Here is a 22,626-nt window from a genome sequence, read left to right on the forward strand (position 1 = left end):
CGCGGGCGCGGGGCTCCAGGGGCAGAGGGACCCTGCAAAACCCCGTACCGCGAATATGCGCGGCGCGGTTAATAACCTTCCCCTAATCCGTGTGTGTTAAACGCAGCCTCCGCGGAGCCGGGCGAGCTCGGCGGCTCTGCGCGGGGCCCCGCGGGGCCAGCGGGCGGCGGCCCGTCGGGTCCCGGCTCCGCGGCCCCTCCGCCGGCGCTCGGCGGGCCGAGCCCGGCCCAGGCGTGCGGGAGCGGCGGGCGGGGGTGCCCCGGGCGCGGCATGGGGGGCGGGCGGGTGGGGTGCGGGCCGGGCCCGGCGCTGACCGCCTTCGCTCTCTGCCTCCTCCCAGCGCCGCAGAGATGCGAGGAGCCAAGAAGCGCCAGGCGCTGCCCGCCATCGTCCTCCTACTGCTGGCCTCGGCCCCGCCGCCGCCGGGCGCCGAGGGCAGGGACGTGCCCGCCGCCGGAGCCGAGCGGGGGGCGCTCCTCGACATCCTCCTCCAAGCCCTGGGCGACGACGGCCGCCCGCTGCCGCCCCGCCCGCCGCGGAGGGACCGGGTGATCTCCCGGCGGTACAGCGGAGCCGGTGCCCCTCCGACAGACCCCCGCGCCGCCGCCGCCGCCGCCCCGCCGCCCCCTCGGCTCTTCGCCGCCGCCCGGCACGGAGGTAAGAGACGTCGCGCTGCCCCGCGCAGGGAGCCCGGGGGTGCAGCTCCCTCCCGGTCCCGTCCCTGCCGCCTCCTCCAGCCGCTGAGCTCGACGGCTCCTTTACCGGAGCATCCCGCGGCGGGAGGGAGTGGGCGAGCGGAGAGCGGGTCGGGGGATTCCCTCCCATCGCCCCGGGGCTGCCACGGCGGCGGCTCTGCCTTTGCGGAGTTCGAGCCCCGCTGAGGGCAGCGCAGCCCAGCCCCTCTCCCCGGCTGGAGCTGGGGAGGTAACCGAGACGGAAGGGAGGAGAGGGTCAATGGGGCTTCGGCAGCTTCGGCCGGGAGGTCAGCTGCGGCTACCATCGATCTACAGCCCCTCAGAGCAAGCCTTACAACTTCCTTACACTGCAGCGCAGCAGTGGGGGAGCCCCATTTCTCCCCAGTCCTGACTGCTGCTCTGATCTGCACAAAGAGGATAAATGACCAAGTCTGAGCGACAGCTCTCTAGGCGTACTCCTTTAAACCTCCTCTTCAACTTTGCTGGTTCTCATGTGATGCACTTATCTAGTTTTGCAGGGCAGGTGCAGAAGATCCTGGGCATGGGGTTTATTTCATCTTTCGGAGGATGCTCAGACTGGGGCGGGGAGTCATCTCCAGCGCTGGCACGGGCCAGGCCTGGCGGTGACAGCAGGGACAGTTCAGACCCAAGCACAGCTGCCTGGTGATAGTCACACTGTCCTTGGCCAGGAGACTGACACTGCTAGGCTTGATGCAGAGCCATGCGAAAACATTTCCTCCTGGAGTGGAGCTGGTTTTTGTGGGTTACAATGGTTCAGTGCCACAAAAAAGAAGAACCTAGTGACTGTCCCTGGCTGTAGCCCACTAATATTTTTCTCTTGTCGCCAGCCACAGACCTTGCTGCAGAGAAACCAAACTGAGGAAACCCAAGGAAGTTCCATTTCTTAGGGATTTGTGTCCCTGGAGAGCGCCCTTGTGGCTGATGGCTGGTAATGGGTGAAGCTGAGATGCAGCCCTCCTCAAGTCTCACTGGTAGACTTATTCTTTTCTGTTCAGTAGTCTGTTTAAAATGAAATTAAGCCCCATTTTGGAAAAACTTGAAGTTGAGTGACAAATTCAGAAGTTAATCGGTGAATAACTGGTTGGTAGGGCGGCACTTGCTCGGGGAGATTGCTGTACATTCTTAGGAAACTGGGCTAAAATTTATCAATCAAAAAGTAATCAGTGGTCTGGCCTTGGAAGCTTCTCAATCTGATCTGCTCCAGTTATTGAACTGTAAATCCATAAGGGGTTGTACTGTCACAGTGAACTTCCAGATACTCTTGCTTTTTCAGACCGTAAAGTCTCTGGTAGTTATGGAAAACCAGCCCAAGCCAGACCACCACAGATTTGTATGCTGACTGAGGAAGATGCTGCAGCTTATCAGCATGATTGGTCATAATTGTTTATTTATTGTGGTTTGAATTCTTTAGGTGCTGTGGGCAAGACCTCAGCCCAAGAAAAAAAGTAAAATACCTTTTCAAGGCAGAATACATAACAGCTTACATTCTCCTCAAGAGAATGAAAGATAGAGTAGTATAAACCTGAGAATTAGTCACAGTTTTATACTTTGCAATAATTATTGCAATAGTTACTATTATCAGGTGGTTTGAGGAAAAATTCTGTTTTGGACAACAGTCTCTCCCATTTGAGATGTTTACACTTAACTAAATAATTCTATTTAACTATAGAAAGCATAAATATTTCATAATATTTATGTAACTTTGAAGGGGAATTTTTTAAAATCCATCAGTATTATACACAGTGAGATTGTGTTTTCTGTTAGTTGTTATTTTTAGTAACTAACTTGTACACAAAAGGAACAGCTGAACAACCTTAGAGAAATTCTCCAGTCATCCCTGGCATAGGTGCAGTGTCCTAGGGGCAGCCGCAAAGGTAGCTGTCTCTCCAGCCTAGAAAGAGCACATCTACAGTTTAAATAATAGTCACATTTTTATATTAATCTCATTTTTTGTTACCAATACCAAGGATACAAATTAGTACCTGTCTTGATCACTTGTACTTGTTTTTTGGGATAGAGGAGTGTGACAAAGCTTTTCTTACAAGTAATTAACATTTTTTTAATAACTCCTGTCACCAACACAATAATGGCAGCTTTTTACTCCAGCTGGTAGTAACTGATTGTCAGCAGAACAGAAAGGCTTATCTTTCCCTCAGACAGGGAAGTTTTGCATTCAGTTGAGTACTCAACCAAGCATTTGAAACTGGAGTTATGTATTTTCATTGTAGCTGCTGAAAATCAAACACAAGTGTCTGATTTAAAAGACAGTTGAGCAGCTAATTACCTCTTTTGTTTAAAACAAAGAGCATCCAGAATAGTGCTGTATACAGAACAGAGAATGCAAATAATTTCTGTGTGTTTTCTCTTTTCCTTTTTTCTTTTCTGAAAATACTACTCTATATTACCAATGAGTTGGGTAGCAGGAGGACTGAAATGTGTTTCTCTTCCCGCTCTCTCATTCCCTCACTCTTGGGACTCTCTCCAGCTTTAGTCTAGCCACTCACTGAGTCACACCTCCACACTGACCTTTCTTTTATTTTGTTTTGGGGCTTGGTTAACTATTTGTAAAGTCAGGAAGCAGATCTGGAGTACCACTGGGTGAATTCTGGGGGCAGCACAGGGCAAGTGGCTACAGCACATGTCCAGGGATGAGGTTTGAGTGAGGATGGTACCTCCTCCTTAGACTGATGGGGTCCTTCTCATTTAGCTCAGGCCATAATGGAAAAACGCAGCATCCATAGGGGGTCTTTGATGAGGCAGGAAAAAAAACAGTGAAACTTTTACCTGTCAGACATTGCACACGTACCATAAAGTTTAGATGCATAAAGAGGATGTGAAAGCAAGAGTGGTTTTGTTCTGTGATACCCCATCTGGATGTGGCTTGTAGGTGGTTCACAGACAGGTTCTGGGCCAGAGCTATGCCATGGGAATAAGAGTTTTGCTCTACTTCATGTGATTTTGTCACAGAGCAAAGGGGCATGCCTGAAATAGAGCAGGCACTCAAACCTGCCCAGCTGTGTGGGACAGTGAGACGCTGTTAACTGCCTGGAAAGGACTCTTTAGATATTTCTTGCTCCTTTAATGACCAGGGTTATATTCCATGTCATGTGCTTCTTAACCATTAGAAAATTTGTGTCATGGTTCTTGTATGACCCAGGACACTCATATATGCAATAGAAATACCAGTTTCACCAGTACTTTAGCTGTCTTAGCTTCTCATCTCTTTTATCCCTACATGTTCAAAACTCTTATCTCACACAGATCTGTCCGTTTTTCTTGGTGATCTTATTAATGAGAGTGAGCGCTTACTCTGAACAGTACCTTTAGAAGAAATTCCAACTAACTGAAAAGCAATCTTCATATTTTGTAGGATTCCTTGTAGGATGTCACTAAAAATACAAGTTGCTCCTTTGAGTTATTATATCCAGTGGGATTAAAATTTCTGTCATAACATCTTTTACTTGCCTTATTTCCATGAAGTTTCTATGCTTGAGTGTGATTTTTTTTTTCCTACTAAGAAGAGTCTTAAAGTTTTTTAAGCTTAGTGATGAAAGCTCTTTAATGGATAATCTTTTTTATAACCATCCCCTGCTTCTGATGCATACCTGTGGTCAGCTTTTTATATGAAGAAAACATGTATTTTCACAAAGAGAAGATTCAGCTTCAGGTTATTTTTGGATGTCACGTCAGGGGAACTAGAATAGTTTGTCATTCTTCTTAGATTTTCTTTGTTACATTTATTCAAACACTTTCCTCAAAACCAGAATAGCTTCCATGTAATTAGATTTAAAGATATATTGAGAAATAAAGAAATCTGTTTTGACTATTCTTTCCTTACATATTGCCCACCATGGTGGAAGAAAGAGCTATCTAAACTTACAAGCATTAGGGGGCTGAAATTTCTCTTTTGTCCTGGGAGACCAACAAGACATTTTAAAACATTTTGAGTAGTCATTTTTCAAGCATGAAGGAATGAAGATAAATATTGCTCTGAGTTTATGAGTATGTTCAGATTAGCCTCCTGAGCATATCTACTTCAGATTTAGAATAACATATCAGAGAAGAGAATTCAGCCCTCAAAATATTTAACCTTGGGGTTGCACTTAGGAGTTCACTTTTATGCCAATATTTCTTACACATCAGCAGCACAATTCTGTAAGTTGTCCTATGACATAGTGCTACTTTAACTATTATTCATCGTGAATTACATTTGAAAAATATGTTTGAGGTTTATTTTAGTTTATGATTAAATCAAACCTATGTATCCTATGTAAGACATAAGAAAAGTTTTGTTCTTTTTCCTCACTTGAAAAGATCTCCTGTAAGTGTAGTGATAATTACAGCTGGAAGTCCCTAATTCTGCAAAACCTGCTGTGCCTAATACTAAACTACATCAGTGAATGTCATTAGAGATCTGGAACAAAAAAAAAGAACCTAAGTCCCTAAGAAATTAAAATGTATGGTATGACATAACACAACACAGTCTTCTGTACTATTTAAACCACATCTGATTATTATTCCTGTTAAAAAGCTAAGGGTGGTTTTTTGATATGTGGGGTGTTTCTTGTCTCTCTCTCTCTCTCTCTCTCTCTCTCTCTCTCTTTTTTTTTTTTTTTTTTTTTTTAAACTGTATTGTATTAATAGGTTTTGCTGGGCATTCAGGAGACTTAGAAGAAGATGAGAGTTAATAAAAATTACATTCTCCAAAATCACATTTACCAAAACCACATTATCTTAGAAATTAGCAAAAGAGCAGATGAAATTGGTTTAAAAAAGAATAACTGTTACATTAAAAAAATACACAAAAAAATCTTCGGATTTATAGTAATCATTCCTGATTCTGTAACTGACATTTTTGAATCAATTATTTTTACAGTCACACTGGTAGGTCAGCTTTTCTGAAACAAAACCAGGCAAACATATTTTGCTCTTGAAAGATTAATATAATTCATATTCCAACTGGGAAAGGGGCTTGTTTTTCTTCATTTTTAATGAGGTGAAATTATGACATGATCTGGAAATGAATTCTAAGTTTGTACAGTTCCTGATCTAGTGGTTGAAAGAAAATATATTCTCATAAATTAACAAATGTAATGAATCAAGTACTGTTCCTCTCAGCTGAAAATCTACATGGCAGTGGCCTTGGGACGAGGCAACTGTCTTGGGTGCTGGGAGGAGTGAAGATTCCATAGGGCAATATGCTTCCCAGGCCAGTGGTTCCTGGGGCAGGATCAGAGGCGCTGTGAGGACCTCACCACACCATGAGGCAGAAATATAAACAGTCCCAGAGGGCTCAGTGGAAATAACCATTGTCTCCTCTTGTGCCGTGGTTAGGTGTCAGTTCCACCCAAAAAATACAAGTGGGCAGGGTAGATTTTCATTTCCTTTGATGAAAGAAAGTCCCAAATGCTCCAGAGGTTGTATATTCCTTCAGATCTACACAGAGCTTGGATCAGTCGTGGTTATGATGGCTTTGCGACCTGTCACACCACTGCTACATTCCTTTCCCTGCCCGCTTGGGTTTTTAGGTGTATTGTGCAATGTGACTTTTAACAGCAATGTTCTGTGTCTGGCAAACATAACTCCCAGACAGTAGAGCCAGGCGACTGAACAACGACATCTGAAATCTAGGATGAGGCAGAAGTCTTCCATATTGTGGTGGAGAATATCAAGCCCATGGAGCAGCCCTGAGAGCTGACGAGGGAGTGAGCAAAGAGAAAACGTAGTTGTCGCATGCATGGAGATGTAAAATATAGTGAAGTACCAGAGTAGTCCTTCAAATGAAGTGGTCTCCAAGTGGTTTTGCTCTCACTGCCATTAATCCCAGTGAAGGGCACTTGATATCTGAGATGTTGTGCTGTCCTGGCACAGAAAGGAAGAAACCTCGTTGAACTGCAGTACCCTGAGCAGCAAACATTTCTGAGTGCACTGTGCTGACTCAGGAGGAAGATAGGATGTCAGCATATGGAAGAGTTTTTCTGTTGAGCTATTGCTTTGATCAATATTGAGAGATCTTCTGGGTTTTGTTTGAGTCCTATTTCATATTGTTATAAAACTTTTATTTGGCATAACAAGACACACTAATATGTGCAGCTCTGGCCCCAAGAAAGCGAGTGTCAGAATTTTCACTGTATTGCACCAGGATTGGGCCTGAAGTACGCTAGGACTTCTCCAATACGCAGCAAAGTGAATAGCAAAGGAAACAGAAGTTTTGTTTCAAAGTAGATCTGTATGCATTACTTTCTGTAATTCAGGAGCAGCATGAATTTTGTATTAGTCTAGCTTGGCCCTGAGCCTGTGAGCAAACTGAACACCTGATATATTTTGTGTGTTTTTTTTCTTTACATTACACACAGTTTGATTTTTCTATCAAGAAAAAATGGCAGGTCTCTGTGTGTTTGTGCTTTGTTATTTCAGGTAGTAGTCTGCCAGGGAAAGCTTCTGAGAGGTGGGAGAAAGGTAGTGCACAGGTATAAGGCTTTGTAATACATTTATTGTTTGATAGATAGCATCTGGCCTTGAAAATACACTGTTTCAAATGTGGAGATGATGTTGCTTTTAAGATAAGTATGTGTACAGAGAGAAAGACATAAAAAGAAAATTATACATACATCCATACATCTAGGCATGCAGGCTCCTCTTCTAATTAATAAGGCCTGAAGGCAATTTGCATGAGAATGATGTGATGTTTTAGACCCACATGTGATTTAAGAGTTACCAATGTGACTTATGAAGGCTTATGTTTTCCAAAGTGCTTAACACAGCACAAAAATAATTGCAAAGTAGTAGTCACTCTGGAAAGCTATAAGCAAAACTTCATTATCAGTGAGATACCTGAGAAAGATCCACTACCTACAAAAAGAGCCACCGAAAGGCTGCAGAGAAAAGGGGGTGACTGGTTCCATGCCTAAAGTGTATGTAAGGCCACTGTCTGCATTGGGATCATTTTATTCTTAAAGAACATCTCTCCAAGTGACCTGAAAGTAGTTTTTGGAAGAGGAACATGTACCACTATATCCTACCTGTTTTCTCGGAAAGTAAAATTTTCAGAAGTTTATCTAGTATATTTCACAGAAGTAAAAAATACCCCAAAACTGAAATGGAACCTATGTTAATACATAAGACTTGTTTTAAAACATGCAAAATAAGTACACTTTAATAGTCATGGTAAATGACTATTCTTTTTCTTTACTTGCATTCAGATGACATTGTACTGAAAAAAAAAAAAAAAAAGAACCTCTGTTGCTCTGTTGTTTGCTTATGTTTGATTTTGGTAGTGAATGGTTAGGTTTTTCTATTCAATTTAAGGATGACTGCTTCATTTTGTCACTTGTGAATTAGAGGTTACTGCTTTTGTGTGAGTCCTACAGTCTATTTACTCAAGTTTTGTGGGTTTTTAATGCCGGCCAATCACAAAACAGTTGCTCTAGTGAGGGGTTTAATTGACTATTGATTACATACTGAGGACACAGTTCTTTAGGTTATAAACAAGATTTAACACATGAAAGATCCAATCATTTGATTGATTAGTGGCCATTTTGATATTATTCTACATTTTATTATGTCTGCTTGTCCAAAAAAATCATTGATGTGCAGTGCTATACTTATTTTGCCAAAATAGCACTTAAAAATGTGTTTGTTTAATATAGACTTTAACATTAATGTAAAATACTGTTTGGAGTTACAAATTGTGGCTACTTTATGATCCTAATACATTGTTTTTAAACACCCAGTTAAAATGTATGTAGCCAAGCAAAACCCACTCATGGTAAAGGCAAAATTTTGAATGCTAAGAATATTTAAACTTTTTTGTAAATGTCTTGTTGTTGTTTTTGTTTTTTAAAGTCTATTAAGTTCTTCTTTCTCAATTGAAATATGTTGGTTCAATTGCATTTTAGTATGTGTTTTCTTAGTACATGAATTGAAATCTGAGTCTTTGGCTTAAAGGAAAACCTTTAAAGTTACATCAGCAAAGCAACTGTTTTCATGTTCCTTGCAGATTTTAGACAGCGTCCTGAGTCGCATGGCACAAATCTAATGAAGACTTTGCCACTCAAATTATTTTCTCCTTTTATACTCAACCCTGTAAAATAAAGTGAAAAGCAAAATAAAACCCTACTGGAAAACAGTTAGAAATTTTTTCTTCCTTAACCTGTGATGTTTGTGATGGCTTTGAGATGAAGTGTAAGAAAAGGCATACTTGTCAGTATATGTGGCAGTAGTGGATATGTGCCCTGGATTAATAAAACCCTTAAATCCTATTGGATTAAAATAAGTAAGGAGATAGCTGTGATGTTATTACTCTAATCATGATAGAGTAATTACTTCTTTGTCTGTTAATGACATAGCATGCTTAACATGAGAGACTGCTCTGCTGTCACAGAAATTTCAATTTACAAAATGTGGGAAAAATATTTTCAAAACTTGTCTTTTACACAGTAAACAAAGAGTTATGGTTGAGACATAAGAGGATTTCTTGTGGCCTTCAGGGAAACCTTCTGGGTCAGAGGGCCATCTAGAGCAGGCTAATTTCTTGTATTTAATACTATGTATCTAAAGTTTGAATGGACCTCTTGGTCAGTAGTAAGTTAGAAAAGTACCACGATTTGGGCTTCCCATTATTATATGGTTAAATGCCAGGCTTGTATATGAAGGTAACATTTACAGATTTCCTCCTTTATTCAATACCAAGCCACTTTTCCAGATATCAGGCAACTTTCATTCTTTCAGAAAAGGGATTACTACAAAACAGATAATTTGTGTGGATAAGATTGGCAAAGGTACAGCAAATTTACACTCAGATCTATTTTTCATGAACAGGGTGGCTCTGCATTATCTACATGATAGAGTCACTCCATGTGTGGATGTGTGATTCAGCTGCATGGGAATATGGAGGATCACTTATATAAGGTGCAAAAATCCTCAAAACTAGTCCAAACTACACATTTATGCTGAAGTCCACTGTCCCAGAACTGAGCAGCACCCCCAGAAAAGCCCTCTTTTCTTTTGGCTGGGATAGCTGTTTCTTTTCAGAACAAGGAATGAGAGAAGGAGAAAATACGGAGATTAAGTAATACAAATATGTTAAGTGTTATCTGAGAATAAATAGAGACCCTCTCAAGTATTAGGGGTAGCATTTTCTCTGCAGTTACATTCTATCTCAGAATTCCAAAATATTATAACAGTGACAGTGGTATTAAAAAAGCAGGGGAATGTTAAAGGTATTCAGTCGCAAAATATGGAAAGTGTTTTCTGCTTTTTTATTTAAGGTTAGCTCTTTCTGCTCAGCAGCTTTTGGCTCACTGAAATGTATGTTTACATGTATATTACTAAACCTGTTTATGGTCCTTGAAGATAAAACTTCCAATATGAATATGCCTAAGTAACTCACTGTCTTTGATTCATTTATATGTAACACTCACATAAAATATTTTTATCTCAGTTGTACTTTATAGGTGGTATCCTTATGTATCTATGATAGGGTAAAATTACCTTAGCCTAAGTATAAACCTGACATGATCACTGGGAACATCTTTAAAATAGTAGTTTAGAATAAAGTATTTATAATGGAGAAATGGTGTATTATTAATCCATTTGTGACAGTTCTGTATCTGTTCTAATTTGGAAAGAAATAAAAACATTTCTTAAATAAGCACAGGAAGTGTAAAGCACAGTTAAACATTACCATTTGCACAGCAATCAACCTGGAGCCTACTCATACTTAGAAAAAAGAACGGGGTCTAATTAAGCTCCAGCAAACTCGATTCCATTTCCTTTCACACCAATAGAGTTTGCCTATGTTTGTCACTGCTGAGTTTGGCTTGTATGCAGTTAAGCACATGTCATCAGTTTTCATTCAGTCGATTCAACTATATTGCCTTTGATGTACTGCAGCTGTTCTTGTGTTTAATTTATGCAAATATTCCAGAAACTACATTTATTAGCAGCCGTGATAGCTAAAACAGAGTGCTTTGCATAGAGTCCTGCAGAATTGCACAAAGTGAATTTCCTCTTTATACTTACAGATATATAGTCTCTGTATCTTAATCTAAGAATGGTTTTGCCTTCAATCAGGAACCCTCCAAGCATAATTTGGAGTCTCTGGATTCATCTGAAATATCTCAATAGTTTAGTGATTCCAAGTAGCTGATGGAAGAATTAATGAAAATTGTTTTCTGTTATAGAAAAAAAATATGAATAGGGAAAGATAGCTTCAGTAAATAATGCCTTGAATAGTTCAACCAGTCTTTCATATATGTCTCATTATTTTCAGAGAATTATCCTTTTGTAAGTTTAATGAACAATTAATATTGTAATACATCTTGCCTCTTGGAAAGGGGGAATACATGTTCACAGCTTAGTATTCAAAATAGCAGGGATTTCATAATATCCTACATTTTCTCATTTGAATTATTTGAGAGGTATGCCATCCTGTTTATTAGATTTTCTTTTAAAAAGAGAGATTTTTTGCTTAAACTCATACATGAGATCTGTAATAGTTTTGAGATTTTTTAAAATTTACTTTTCAAAATAAATATGTATTTTAGTGTTTTGCATGTTCAAACCTCTGGGAGAGGAGAAAAGAAAAAAGATGAAATATGCACATATGTTTACATCTGTACATATGTGGTACTGTTCCAGAGTCTCATAATGCAAAGTATAGTTAAATACCTTTTTAGGTTTCAAATGAAAACTTAACAGAATATGCTAACCTAGATCTTTATCCCTTCTTGTTTTAACTGTTTTCTAAACTGATCGCTAATAGTAATAGCAGAAAAGTAACTATACACTCTACAATTAGCTTATTTCTTGATCCCATAGCATTTTCTGATGAAAACGGATTTGCTGAGAGGGAAAGAAAAAGAAATCCATCCTTCTTAATGTTCTTTTGCCAAGCTAATATAAGGGTCTCCACAGGCAAGGATTAACTAATACAAATATGCTTACTGAGCAGCTATTGAAGAATTACTAATAAACGTAATTACAGCTGAGTTCAAGATATCCAACCTTGTAAATATATCCTGGTATAATTTCATTATGCTTGGCTGAAGCCCTAGAAGAAGCCAATACTTCAATCTCTTTATTCAAGTCTTAATGAATTATTGGAAAGTGGCTGATTAAAAAGCATTGGATCAGAAGAGGCTGCTGCATTCTGAATGTTGCTCTCTTTGATGTTGCTTACCTCCCAAGTTGACTCATTTCCTTGGCCAACAATCTCTGCACATGAAGCTCTGAGCCTACTTGTGTTTGGAAGATAAACGTGGTAGGTTGCTGTTTGGTGAACATTGTAAGTGTTCATTGGAACTCACACCTTAGAATAGCATTCTCCCCAGAAGTGGGGAACAACTATTTGGCAACTAAAGGGGATACAATAAAATAAGAGAGATGCCCAAGCAGTCCTTTAGTTTCTTCTCAGAAAGCACACTTTCTGTCCTTTTTTTATGTTTGGTAAACCTGTTGGCTACCAGTTTCCAGTTGCCTCCGAAATCAATGACTGTTCAGCTGTCCAAGGCAGAGTCTATCATGTGAAAATATCTGTTAGTGACACTGAAGCCACTGTGTGGCACTGGGGAAGAGCTGTGGCCTATGTACACACTATGTACCAGCTTTTACTTGTGGAGAGCTCCTGATTTTAGTCAATCAAAAAAGAGCATAAGGGCTTGAGGTGTGAGTGCATCTTGAGGTTGGACTCAGATCCTTGACTAATTCCTTGACATTCTGAACATATTCAAAGGTATGGATGAAGTTTGAATAATTGGTGATCCCTTCTAGTATCTTAGCACTGTTCCATTACTTCCTGCAGCACACATAGGAGGCAGTCCCTCTGCCATGAGCATTCACATTTCCTAGCAGAGCAGTTCCACACTGCATTGTTGGTTAAAGTAGACTCAAATAATCCTGATTTTTTTCATCTCCATTAAACTAGTCTCACTTAAAGTTCTCATTGCATGCATCTCCTGCATTAATGTAGAAGGAGCCATAAAGCTCCCCACTCAGGCAGTGGTTGACAAACACTCTGCTCAGATTGTGTGGAATTTTTCAGTTGAACCTATCTTCTGATTTTCTTTTCACACAGCCTCTGCTCTCTTAGAGTGGAGTTGGGGGTTAAGAAGTTGGCATGCTTGGATCGAGGCTCTTTAGGGATGACCTTGCACTATGATTAAATTATTAATCATGGCCTGCACAGATAGAAGTGACCCAGAATGCATGGGTTTAGCGTTTCTGAGGTATCTCATTGGTAACAGACCTTGGAAGGACTTTCAGCTGTGTGTCTTCTGAAATACCACAGAAGGAGCACCAGAGAAGGCTGTGCTTTTACTTCAGTTACAATAGCCCAAGGATTATTTAAAATTAACCATATAGGTTTAATTGGAAGAGGCAAGTGTACAGGCTAAGGATATTTGAAGCATGGAAATGAGGAATGTAGCCCTGTCCTAGTTATTTACTCTTTCTCATAAGAGTATGGTGAAGATTCAGAGGGTGACATAGGGGAGGAAATAACATGGAAGATGATTTTGCCAGACAGGTAAAGACTTATTCATGCTGGTAGAATCTCCAGCTGGGAAAATCCATGGCTGTTACAGCCTCTGTGCCAACAGAACAGAGAAAAAGGGTTGGCTCAGAGCAGAGAATCTGGCTCAAAGAACTTAAAATAAATATCGGATGTCAGAGCTGTGACTTAATTGTTTAGCTAAGTAGATCATGTGAATTACACACAGATTGAGGACCTGCTTTTACTCCTGTTGAAATCAAGGGAAACAGAATCAGGGCATACTCTCCTTCCAGCATTTTTCAATCTTCAAAAATGTGTTATTTGAGAGTACACCAGCTCCTAGACTGATTGTACCAGCTGGGAATCCAGAGAGCTGCTTCTACACGACTGCTTTGTGGCTTATTGCTGTGAACATAAACTAAGACTCTAAACAGAATCCATTTCCTTACTTGCTCTTCTTTTTTATTACAGAATTTGACATTCAAACTATGGATTCTGTCACTAACCACAGCAATTGGAACTCCCGGTTCAGACAGTGGTTTTTGGCAGTTGCCAGTCTCAAAGAGATACATTGAGATGTATACTTATTTTCCTTCCTTCATTGTAATCTTGCATTACAGCTCTTCCAGTCTTGGAATTAGACCTGTGCTCCAGCTCAAAGACATTAGCTTACAAATATCCCCTTGGAAAACTAGTTTTGAAAGACTTATAACTTCATAGAGATGTGGTTTTTTTTCTTGCAATTAACATCTAAGTGATGTTTGTTACTTTTATGAATGAAAGGAGAAATTTTTTTAATCTCACCACTTTTAATCTCACACTAATGAATGCTTTCTTTAGTATCTTTAAATTCTCTATTATTTTTTTTAAAATCCCATATTTAATCATGAAGACTTTATAGGAATGAGGAAACTATCCAAAAGTAGCAACTGAAAAATTGAAAGGAATTTTTCGTTAAAAACCAAAATTGAATTACCTGGAGCTGACTGATAATCTTACATTAAGGAAAAATGGGATGGTTTTGGGAGAAGGCTTCACATGCGCAACTGAAGTACGTTTCCATTATCTGGCTAAGATCCTTTACATAATACTAGTGACAGGGTTAAATACCGGTAGACATGTGACAGGAAAAAAAATGTTTGGAAACATCTACAACCAATTTATAGACTGACATATACTTGTACAAATTCTGTCTGGATGATGAATGACTTGGTACAGCATGTAACTAATTCATTAAAAAGGAACAGAGCATAGAGAAATTATTTAGTATCATATTTCTGGACATACTTGGAAGATGCTGTGGGAAATATTCTGATTTAGATAGGGCAGTTCTTACATGCTGGTTTCTGCATTCATTCTGCAGCTAGGGCTTAGCTTCTTCAAGTTTGTGATGATGATAATACCATTACAGCAATCTTTTAACCAGAACTGAGCTGTGATTTCTTTTTCTGAGAAATGAAAGTATGGTGTCTAAGCACTTAGCGAGCCATTATGTTTCCTTAACAAATGTTGAATTAATCAAAGAAAAATCAAAGTTTGAGGGGAATAGGAGGAACATAATATTCCCAGTGTTGAAAAATGTAAATAGTTCACAGCAGGAGAAACTATCCTCCCCATTCACAGTCCACCTAATCTGATACTTCTGACACAATTAAATCTTTCTTCTGTAGCTTGAGTGAGTTAGCTCCCTCCAGCTTCAGGTTTTGTCCTTCCTACAGTTCAGTGCCGAGTCTCGGAGAAGCCAGCTCTAGGGATAATCTGTTGCCCTTAAGAGGATGTTGAACTGGTGGCTGGCAAGCCCTTTCAGGCCGTAAATAGTCATTGCTCTGCTGAGGTGGGAAGGCCTCCCTGGAATTACTGTTCATGCCATTAGTTGTCTTCATAGCAACGATTGTTAACCATTCGTGTCAGTCTCTGTTCCCACTCGCAGCTCAGCAGAGTCCAGATAAGGTGTGGAGGCCAAGCAGAATGCAAGGGAGAAGAGAAGGCAAAGGGCAATGGCTTGGCAAGAGTAGGGCAAGGACGGAGAAGAGTGCGGGAAGTATCTGTCTGGGTCCTTACCATGGGTGTGAACAGATCTGTATCATCCTCCCTGATTGGAAGTCAATCTTTTCTGCTTCTAAGGCTACTGAAGGGCCTTTGTTAAATATAGTTGTCCTCCATAGCTTCTGAAGGATTTACCTCAGTGTGAGTAAAGGTAAGAATGTGGTTTTTATCCATTGAAAGTGCTCCAAGTGATACAAGACCACCAAATACTCCTATGCCTGTTTCTTCTACTTTTATTCTCTTACATTGGGATGAATTTTCCAGTCTCCACCCTTGCAACTGTTACAGGTGCTTTTGCTTTTGAATGATATGCTGATGTGTATCACAGAGAGTGGAAAACTGAGACTGCACACAGTTGTGGAAGCTCAAAGACGGTCCTTGGAGTTCAAGTCAGAAAGCTGGGAAAGGAAAGAACATCTGTATTCTTTCCAATTAGCAGCATAATAGAAGGAAAAAGAAAAGTCAAGTAAAATCAGTATGTGTTTGCTTTGTTTACTCTTACTTATCTGATTTTGTGCAAGTTTTTATTGACAAATTGATTTCACATGAAACACAGGAAAACCTGGAGGCAAAAGTTTGTCTCAGAGGACTTTGTGTCACTTTTTCTTCCCGCACTTGCATGAAAGAAGGCAGGTTTCCCACAATCCATCCCACACTGTGCTTGGAATGGACACTTGCAAGCCTACCATGATCTTAGTTGCAATAGCCTGACATTCTTGGCTAGGGCAATCTGCTCTCAGTATGTCCTGTGATAGAGAGGTACAAGGATTACAGGACTGAAGGTCTCGCTTTCTTAAAAAAGACTTCATTCATTTTCTGCCAGAGATGAATGGAGAAAAAACTGCAGCAGTGAAGAAAATTTAGAATACAAATGAGCACAAATTTAGAATATAATTTTAGAATAGAAATGAGCACATAACGCCTTCTGAGACAGCAGCACAATTATGGCTTTGGTGCTTCAGAAAGAGAAACTTGAAAAAAAATGGACTGCTTTAAAAGTTTTATGTCTCATGATGTATACCAAAGTTAATTTGCTTTTCCTAAAAACAGTGATGTTTCGTAGTTTGAAACATCCAGAAAGTACCTGGATAACAGAGAGTTTTTCATAAAAACTAGTGCTGAATCAGTAGGATGTTACTTACAGATTTTCCAGAAATGTGGCAAGGAGCTTGAGACATTTAATTTCTAAGCCCATGTGCTCCTTCATATGTAGTAGTAAGTAAACTGAATTAGTTCAGAATCTGACTTCTTTTAATAATTTGCAGTAAACAAAGAATGGGGGATTCAGGGATAAAACACGGTCTCAAATAAATATACTTCTTCTCAAGGTTTAACAACCATGTTTTGGTTCATGGCTTACAAGCTTGCATAATTTTTAGGTAAGATGTAGGATTTAATCAGAAAGACTATAGGAGAGAGGTAGTAGTGAGGATTCAAGGAGAAATTATCCCTCCTAGGTGTTCATAGGCCATGATCCAATGGGGATGATATCATATAAAACATAAATGAGAATTATTTTGAATTAAAATTGATACTTCCCACTTAAAATCATTTGGCTGAAGTTTATTGGATTTATTGGATCCAGCTATCTGCTATTTCGGAAGCCCACCCAAGAATCTTGTTCATAACCTTTTTCAAATAAATGGAAAGTGCCTAGCTAATGCAAGACTTTTCTTGCCTGTTTATCAGTTATTAAAGATAAATAAGTACCCCTTTATTCTTGAAGAAAGGTCTGAGTCACGTCTTTTGTGTTACTATTTACATTATAGTATGTACAGAATCTTCCATACTATTTATAACAGTGTTCCTAAAGTTTACTGCCCCATTGCTCAAATAAATTTTATAAATCCAACTGAAATTAAGTGTCCCATGTTTGTCGTTTGTTTTCTGGACATTCACCTGAAGGTCTCTGTAATAACAATAAAGCTGAAAACTACTTGAGTAAAAAACGCCTTCCATAATTCTCTTGCAATTACATGAATGAGTGACGAGTGAGAGGGACTATACGACCACCAGTGAGAGGAGAATTTGACTCTGTAAAAAGGCAGCATTTCAAATTAAATTTCAGGACTATTTTTAGAAATCTTAAAAGAAATAATGAACATTCCATTCCAAGCCAAAGATGAATAATGAGAAATTTGAAGTACTTCAAATCTATTAGCATCTGTAGTGTGCAGATGTCAATCCATCAAACAAATTTTATGAGGACACAACATAGATCTACAGACAAAAATCTAAGCATGCAGAACTAGGAAAGCTTTGTCTTTGCTCTTTGTATGTTTATAATGGGCTTATTTTCACATTTTACTACTCTTTGTAGGTGTCCTTATCTGCTTTGAGGTTTTTTGTCAGTTACAGGAATCCCATTGTACAATGATTTGCACATTTTTTTTAAATGTCCAGTATTTGCAATACTGCACTTTCCATAGAACCAAATTGATTGCAGTTATGGTCCTGAATGTTCCATGGACATTAATCCCCCTGGTTTTAAGGGAGCAGCTGATGTAGATAAGACTTGCAAGGGTGAGTAAGAGAGATGGGACATACATGAGTAGACATTCTGGGATAAGAGTGAATGGTTGACTCTAGAGCAAAGGGAGGACAAAAATAGCAATTGTGACTAAATGCCAGACTGATTTTGGAAGCTAGTGCTTCCTTTTACACCCATCTTTAGCAGAGTTAATAACAGCACTGATTTTTTTAATGTCGTGCTCTTGCCAGTGGTGGCTGACATGGTAAACTTCATCAGCATTGTGAAAGCAGACCCTGGTAGGCTCTCTCTTTGGCGTCATTCCATTGTACTTCTGAACTGCCTGATGTCACAGCCCACTTCATTGCTCAAGTTTCTGGTGAATGTTCCAGAATAAAACCTTAAAAATTTATATGTAGAAGACCAAATATTGTGTTCAGAATGAAAGTTGGGAGAATTTGAAGATATATCAATTAATCTGTGCTTAAGAAGAGTATTTTTTGTCATGTTCACATCAGAAAAATATTACTGGAATGAATACCAAGACAAGTAAATATTAAGTCATTGGTTTAAGTATCTTTAGAAACACTCTTTCAAGCCTGGACAAATAATTAAACATGGAAGACTTTATTAGACATGGGGGCAGAACTAGCATTTTAGGACTTGACTAGTGAGGTACTATAATATATCACAATATACTCCAGTTTTCTGTATAAATAAAGCTGTAATGCCAAACAAGAATTTTATGGACAGCAAATAAGTCCAAAGGGATTAGAATAGTGTTCATGTCTACTCTTTGAGAGGATAAAAGTCATTAATTATGAATTCTTAATTGCACTCTATATGTAACCCTTGAGCTCTGGTGTATACTTTGTGTTGTGGGAACTGAAAGGGCTCCCATTAGGCAGTGTAATGTGAAGCCTGTTAAGCTCTGCTCTCAGAGCAAGAAGGTATGCATGAGTACTTTCAGCATATTCTACATTCAGTAGATGGCAGTGGTATGCAGTGATATATTAATTCTGGATTTTCTCTTGAGCAGACACCTCTGTGAATCCAAGCAGTGTTGATTTTGGGGATTTATCTGAGGCTTTTTCTTCCCCAGAAAATGCTGAGATAGTAGGTAATTCTTCACTTGCTATGGTAGAAAGTGACAGAAAATGGAAAAAACCTCGCAAAGTTATTGTAGTCTTCATTGGACAGCACTTGGAAGAATCTGGTAAATTTTGAATTTCAAACAGCAATATTACATCCAGAAAGGAATGTGTCTGTCTGGAGCATTGACTCATTTTCCACCTATGCTCAGTATGTACACATCAAAGTCTCAAAACAAAAGCATTCAGTAAGTGGGAACTGTGTGTGTTACTTAACAGGAGTAGTAACACAGTGGCTTCTCGGAATACCGCACACAGAAATAGATATTTTCCCTTCCCTAAAGGAATGAATTGCAGATCTAGTGGAGGGAAAGCAGAGTATGTGAGTTGGGCTGGGGGTATATAAGCAAACAAATTACTAAGACAATTAGAAATCATTGTAACACTTTTAATAGCAGAAAACTGGAAGAAAAACAACAAAACAAAAGCAGAAATACAGTTTACGTGGTAGAAATTGAAGATGAGTAGTCTAAGAGCATTAAAGTACATAATTTAAGTAGATATTTTCTCACATGGCAGTTATTTCTAACACAAATAATATAAAATATTTAATGATCTATGATTGATAAGGATGGAAGGAGTTGCTCCTTGTTGCACAAAGGGTTTTTTTCCCCTGTCTATGGGAGACTGCAGTAGGAAAGGCATTAAATCTATTAGTCTGAGAACTGAGTTGTAATACAACCACAAATTCATCCTAAGGATTTCGAGCACGTTTAAGGACCTCAGAATCAATTGGTGGTCCCTTAGTAGGGAATAAAAATGTCGCGCATTTTCAACAAAGTGCAGACTCTGTTTCTCTGTTGTTTCAGACAGACACATGAGGAACAAGAGAAATTTTCAATCTATACTGATATGTGTATTTTGTACAGAACAAAAAGTAGTATCATTCTGGTAGCAATGGCATAGCAGCATAGAAAATATAACATTTCCAGCCTAGCCAAAGCTTCTGGAAGTCCTCAGTCTTTCAGGTGAGGACTTTGTCCAGCCCTGGGCCCAGAAGTAAGACTTTTGTGCAACCTAGTCACTGCTGAAGTGTAATAATGAAAGGAGGAAATTAAGACCTTTTAATTGGCTGAGGTACTGAAGAAAGAAGTGTATGCTAATTGATTCAGCCATGCTTAATGTCATCTGCTGCTGAAGGCTGTGTTAGCAGCTGCTCTCCCAAGCACTGTGAAACCTTGGTGTGGAAAGTGCTCCAGCCAGGGGGCAGCTGCCCAAAGTGGTGACCACATGTTTCTACCTCTTCTGCCCAGGTCAGGGCTCTAAGCACACACTTCATGCTCCATTTATTCACAGGGTATTTTTCTGTGATTCCCAAGTATAACACCTGTGCTTTATTCCACACCACACTGAATTCTTATCAAATGAACATTAACAATTTCTTCTCCACTAGAATGCCTTATCTTTGCTCCTTGAACTGCTTTCTATTTTGAGCAAAACTTTTTTTTTTTTTTTTTTTTGTTAACTAAGGCAGTATATTTATTTTAAAAGTTGTAGGAATAGTTATGTATGTGGACTAAATGCAGAGAAAGGATGTTTTGGGACATTAAGTTTTTAAATATATTTTCTATTTTTTTTAAGCACTGTTTTTCTAGGATTTCACTTACATTTGGGACAGTCATTCTGAGGATACTTTCATCCTGGCATTGCAATGTCATTCTATTCACTCATCTTCTAGCATATCACTTTACTTGGGTATTATTATCTTGTTCTGGGTGAATTTCATCTCTGCTGCTTCAATTCTTCTGGGAACTTGTAATATTCTTTACCAATTTACATTTGAAAGATTTTATTATCACTTTTATCACCAAACATTTTGTTTTCTGTGCTAACTAAACCATCTTGACTGTTGAAAGTATGCAAACCTCCTCCTAGTAGTGTTCCACCTGGTATTGTTGCAGTAGACAAGAGTTGCCATCTTTAGGCAAAATGGAGAATTTCTAGTAGAGAAGACTCCATCCAAATAAATGTGATTCGTCTTTGTAAGTACTTGAGATAGCTTTGCTGACAGTGTTCCAATGTTTTTGGGAGCTTGATATTTCAATGATTGCAATATTTATTTGTATATTATGAACCAATATAGCTGTAAGTTGAAACTTTGTAGAGTCTTGTCCTTTAAAACGTCACCCCAAACCCACATGCTATTTTCATGCCAAAATGTTTTGGAAGCCTGCATCTGGGTTGATAATAGAAGAGTCAGCTACATCTTACTGCTGACAGTTATCTTCTGCCATTTCACAGATAGAAACAAGAAAATGCACAACCGTAGTGGGTTGATTCTGGCTGGATGTCAGGCACCCACTAGTACCACTCTATCACTCCCCTCTGCAACTGGACAGGGGAGAGAAAATATAATGAAGGTTCATGAGTTGAGATAAGGACCTGGAGAGTTCAGTCACCAAATGCCATTATGGGCAAAACAGGCTGGAATTAGAGATACTAATTGTATCTACTACTTAAAAAATCAGAGCAGGAAAATGAGAAGTAATATAAAACTTTATAAACACTTTCCCCCGCCCCTCACTTCATCTCAACTCTAGCTCCTCCCCCTCAATGGCAGACCGAGACAGGGAATGGATATTAGGTCAGTTCATTGCATGTCATTTCTGCTGCTGTTCCAGTATGGTATGCCTCCCACAGGAGACAATTCTTCATGAACTTCTCCTGCTGGAGCCCATCCCACACGCAACAGTCCTCTACAGCCTGCTCCAGTGTGGGTCCCCATGGGGTCAAAAGTCCTACCAGGAAACCTACTCTAGTGTGGGCTTCTCTCTCCATGGCTCTGCAGATCCCTGCCAGGAGCCTGCTCCAGCATGAGCCTCCCGCAGGTTCACAGCTTCCTCTCAGACACCTGCCTGCTCTGGTGCGGGCTCCTCCATGGGCTGCAGGTGGATCTCTGCATCCCCCTGAACTTTCATGGACTGCAGGGGCACAGCTGCCTCACTACCAGCTGCAGAGGAGTCTCAGCTCCATCACAATGGAGCACCTCCTCCCATTTTTCCTCCTTCTCCATTGACCTTGGTGTCTGCAGAGTTGTTCCTCTCAATGTTCTCAATCTGCTCTTCTCTGGCTGCAGTTACATCTGCACAATAACTTCTTTTTATCTTCTGATTGGCCCAGCCTTGACCAGTGGAGCACTTTTGCTGTCTGATTGACACTAATTCTCTGAATAAACTAAAAATACACAAAAATTGTCTGTTGAGAGCATAAACAAATGGAGATCTTGATTTTTTTTCTGCCTGAGGATGTGGAGGTTTTATGTTCCAAGTCAACAAACTGTTGGGTGGAGTTGGCTTATTTCAGGGCTGTGATCACACTTCTTTTTATTCATACTCCATTAGGATATTAATGTTTCTGGCACAACTATGGTGACATGATATGGAGACAGTGCAAACACAGGGTAAAAATCAGCACCTGCTGTCACAACTTCGCGGTCTGAACAGACGAAACATAGATAAACTGAAGGCACAGAAAAGTGAAAAGATCCGTTGAAGGTGGAGCATCTATGTCTTAAGTTGCAAGCTGAAGACAAACATGAGACCAGGCTGTGCTTTATTTAATATTGTACCTTTTTGTAATTTCACCCAAATTGGTGAAAAATGGGACATTCTTGTCAGCTGCTAGGTGCTGAATAACAACTGAAAGAAGAATCTGGGGAATTAGCTTTACAACAGTGGTTAAATCAACTTTGTAAAGTCTACAGCAAAATTTGAGAGAGGAGAGCTGGATCAGCTGTTGCTTACTGATTCC

At 39.7% G+C, this 22,626-nt stretch overlaps 1 protein-coding gene across 1 annotated transcript in view; it reads left to right on the plus strand.

Annotated features, from left to right (window-relative positions):
- The first annotated feature begins 350 nt into the window (after positions 1–350).
- Positions 351–22,626, plus strand: part of ALKAL1 (ALK and LTK ligand 1) — a 36,349-nt gene continuing 14,073 nt past the window's right edge. The window contains exon 1 of the mRNA XM_040080352.1: positions 351–657. Coding sequence (XP_039936286.1) covers positions 351–657 — 307 coding nt within the window. The remainder of the gene's footprint in view (positions 658–22,626) is intronic.

The sequence above is a fragment of the Hirundo rustica genome, chromosome 1 (assembly GCF_015227805.2).
Source record: "Hirundo rustica isolate bHirRus1 chromosome 1, bHirRus1.pri.v3, whole genome shotgun sequence".
In the NCBI taxonomy this organism is placed as follows: domain Eukaryota; kingdom Metazoa; phylum Chordata; class Aves; order Passeriformes; family Hirundinidae; genus Hirundo; species Hirundo rustica.